Genomic DNA, 3,529 nt, shown 5'->3' on the forward strand with positions numbered 1-3,529 from the left:
CCCAAAACTCTTACTGGAGCACATCCTCTCCTGGTCTGGAAACACGGCAGGGGGCTGGGGAGTCAGGCTTGGCCCAGGTCTGCTGGGAACAAAGACCTCAGCGTTGTCCTTCCGCTTCGCGGACAAATTCCTTTCCCTTTTATGACCTGTAGGAAAGTGATGGTTTATATGTAAGATACCGAGTGCAAGCAGAGCTGGTGGCATGCTGTCCAAACGTTTGTTTATTATTTGTTCACTTATTCATTCAACAAATATTTATGGAACTACTCTGTGTCCTTGCTAGTTTGGGATTAGAGACGCTAATAACTCAGACAATAAAACGCGTTTGCTGAGAGCCACTGTGTGCCCAGTTTTGAATTTTAACATTTCTGAATAGGGATGAGTCTCCCAGTCAATGGGGTGCAGGGGTTAACTGGTAGCGGAGCCCACTGAGTCAGGGCACAGCCAAGGCCGTGTGGGGTCAAGCGCACAGCCAAGCACATTTGCTGCCCCTGGGAGTTCTCAGCCAAGCTGAGGAAAGGACAGCGAAGGGGATGGGAGAACAAGGCTCAGACAGAAGAGGGTCCTCACTAGGGTGCTGCCAGGCATGGAGGTGGTGAGGGCTGCGGCTGGATGGGTGGGAGATGAGCCCTGGAGGGCTAGGCTGGGGAGTGGCACCAGCCACAGAGGGGCCTGTGGGTCTCCCCTCGGAGCAGTTTTCTAGGGGGACCCCTGGGGCCCTGGTGGGACAGGGTTGATTTCAGATGCTGGGAGGTAAATGTTTCTCCAGCAATGACAGATCTTAACGTATGCAGAAAAATAAGTAACCCCAGGTCAGACCCTTGCTTTTATAAGTGTTATTGCTTACAACAAGCCGAGGTTATAAAAGAAAGAGAGGAGGAAGAAAGGAGGGAAGAATAAAAAGAGGGAGGGAGGGAGGAAAGAAAAAGGCAAGGACAACAGGTGACCGGTTGAAGTGACAATCTAAATAGTGCTGGTTAATCTTAAGGGTTAAACAGCACAGGCAGCTTGGGGACATGGCAAAAAGCTGTGAAGAAGGTTTACAGGCGAGTCAAGGTAGGGGGAGCCTACAGGGGTTTGCCAGCACGAAGGGGGCTGATCCACGACCCTCCAAGCCTTTACACCCGCTGTTCCCTGTGTCTGCAGGGCGGTGCCAGGCTGAGTCCCACCCAGCGGACACTCTCTGCCTCCTCTGACCACTCCAGCTGACATGGCCCACCCCCTCCCATAGCCTGCTGTATCATCTTCACAGCTTGGAATACTGTGGGGAACTGGCCTCTCCAGCCCGAGTTCCTGGCCCTCACCTTGCCAGTTATCGGGAGAATACATCTGCACTCCTCTGAGATGCTCGGCAGCTGCCCTGTACTGAAAGCCACTAAGGCTGGGCACAGGCCCTCCCTCTCCTCCCTCCCCTTGGGGGGCTGCCCTCAGGGCACACGGCCCTCGCCCACCCGCTGAGGCCCTGATGGCAGCAGCCCAGCCTGCCCAACACTGGGGTGGGGCCTGTCCACTCCTAGGGGCAGTCCTGAACTGCCCCCTCTCCCCTCAGGCGCTCAGGCAGTCATCTCCCCTCCTTCTCCCAGAGGCCCCTGCCCATCTTGCACTTGGTTCGCAACTCTGGGGTGTGATGAGGGTGCTACTTATTGGCTCCCCAAAACCCAGCTATCACTTGGTAACCTTCTCTAATTTATTTACTTATTTGCCCCAGTGGTTAAGAGCACAGGCTCTGGTCTCAGGCCCCTGGAGTTTTGATCCTTGCTCTGCCACTTTCTGTGTGACTGTGGGCAAGTTACTTGACCACTCTGTGCCCCAGTTATCTCATCTGTGAGACCGGTACAATGGCAGTATTTTCCTTGTGGCTGTAGGAAGGATTAAAGAGGGACTCTGTATATAAGGCCCTTCGACTAGTGCTTGGCACTACTGGGTTCATCAAAACCCAGTAAATGTTGGCAACTAGTATAATCACAGGCCACATGGCGACAATTCCGTCAACAATGGCCCCTGTATAAATATGGGTCCCGTGAGATTACCAGACTATATTTTTCCCATGCCTTTGCTGTTGTATTTCTACTGCCCACAGTGTTTAGGACAGTTACATGGTGTGTAGGCTTGTGGCCTAGGAGGCATGGGCCACACCATACAGCCCAGATATGTAGTGGGCTACACCATCTAGGTTTGTGTAAATACACATGATGTTCACACAACCACAAAACCACCTAATGATGTACTACTTGGAACACATTCCTGCTGTGTGCTTGCAGAGGGGACAGCCCGAGCTGGTGGCAGGCATCACCATGGACAAGTGGGTGCAGAGACCGCCAGGCAATCTAACTATCAAGAAATTCAAGCTCTCCCTTTCGCCTTAGGCCTCACTCTCCAACTGTGCCTGGCGCCAACTGTTCTTTGGCTTGGCCCTTCACACCCAGGAATGACTGCCATGGCCACCCCTTTCCAGGGCAGGCATTAGGTCGGCCTCCTCCCTGCCCCTCCCTCCCATCTCCCCTGCAGCAACGCCATCTGCAGTCCTGTGAGTGTCACGGGAGCATTAGGAACACTGCCCTGACCACGTGACGCTCCAGCAGGTGGGCGCAATACCTTCATTTGACAAAGATTTCCTGGAGCGTGCCAGGCAAGTGCTGCACACTGGGAAGCAACAGAGGAGAGGAGGGGATCTGTGCCCTGGCGGAGTGTCACTGCCTAGGCAACAGAGGCGGGGGAAAGAAAGAAAGACACCTGAGGTCCGTGAGACAGTGCCCTGATGATGCTACAAGACACAGAGGAGGCCTGACCTACCCAGAGTACAACTGAGGCTTTGTGGAAGCAAACTGGAGAGGAGTCTTGAGGGAAAGGCAGGAGCCAGACCTCAGGGTTGGCGGGGAGGACAGGGAATGTGGTCTCCTAGGCAGAGGGAGCAGCCCACGCCAAGATGGGAGAATGTGGCGGGGTTATGTCTGATGGACAAATGCTAAATGCTGTCTTCTCTGGAGACACCAACCTCAGGGTATGGATTTCCCAGGGAGGCCGGTTAAAGGCTGAATCGTGTCCCCCAAACTCAGATGTTGAAGTCCTAACTGCTAGTACCTCTGAATGTGACTCATTTGGGGACAGGGTCTTTAAAGAGGTAATTAAGCGAAAACAAGGTCACTGGGGTGGGCCCTAATGACTGAAGAAAAGGAGCTTAGGACGTGGACCCACACAGAGGGCTGATCAGTGGAGACTCAGGGAGAAGGCGGCTATCTACAAGCCAAGGAGAGAGGCCTCATAAGAAACTGACTTTTTTTTTAGCCGGGCTCGGTGGCTCAGCCTGTAATCCCACGCCTTTGGGAGGCTGAGGTGAGTGGATTGCCTGAGCCCGTGGGTTCGAGACCCGCCTGGGCGGTGAGACCTCATCTCTACAATAAATCAAAAAATCAGCCGGGTGTGGTGGCACATGCCTGTAATTCCGGCTACTCGGAAGGCTGAGGCGGAAGGATCGCCGGAGCCCAGCAGGTCGAGGCTGCGGTGGCCAGGAACGGTCACTGCACTCCAG

At 54.2% G+C, this 3,529-nt stretch overlaps 1 protein-coding gene across 1 annotated transcript in view; it reads right to left on the bottom strand.

Moving 5' to 3' along the window:
• The window catches only part of KIAA0556 (KIAA0556 ortholog), a 135,906-nt gene that overhangs the window by 77,983 nt on the left and 54,394 nt on the right, over window positions 1-3,529 (bottom strand). Inside the window, exon 7 of the mRNA XM_008056238.2 lies at window positions 15-146. Coding sequence (XP_008054429.2) covers window positions 15-146 — 132 coding nt within the window. The remainder of the gene's footprint in view (window positions 1-14; window positions 147-3,529) is intronic.

Source organism: Carlito syrichta, unplaced genomic scaffold (assembly GCF_000164805.1).
Source record: "Carlito syrichta isolate Samal-C Ts95f unplaced genomic scaffold, Tarsius_syrichta-2.0.1 Scaffold302297, whole genome shotgun sequence".
In the NCBI taxonomy this organism is placed as follows: domain Eukaryota; kingdom Metazoa; phylum Chordata; class Mammalia; order Primates; family Tarsiidae; genus Carlito; species Carlito syrichta.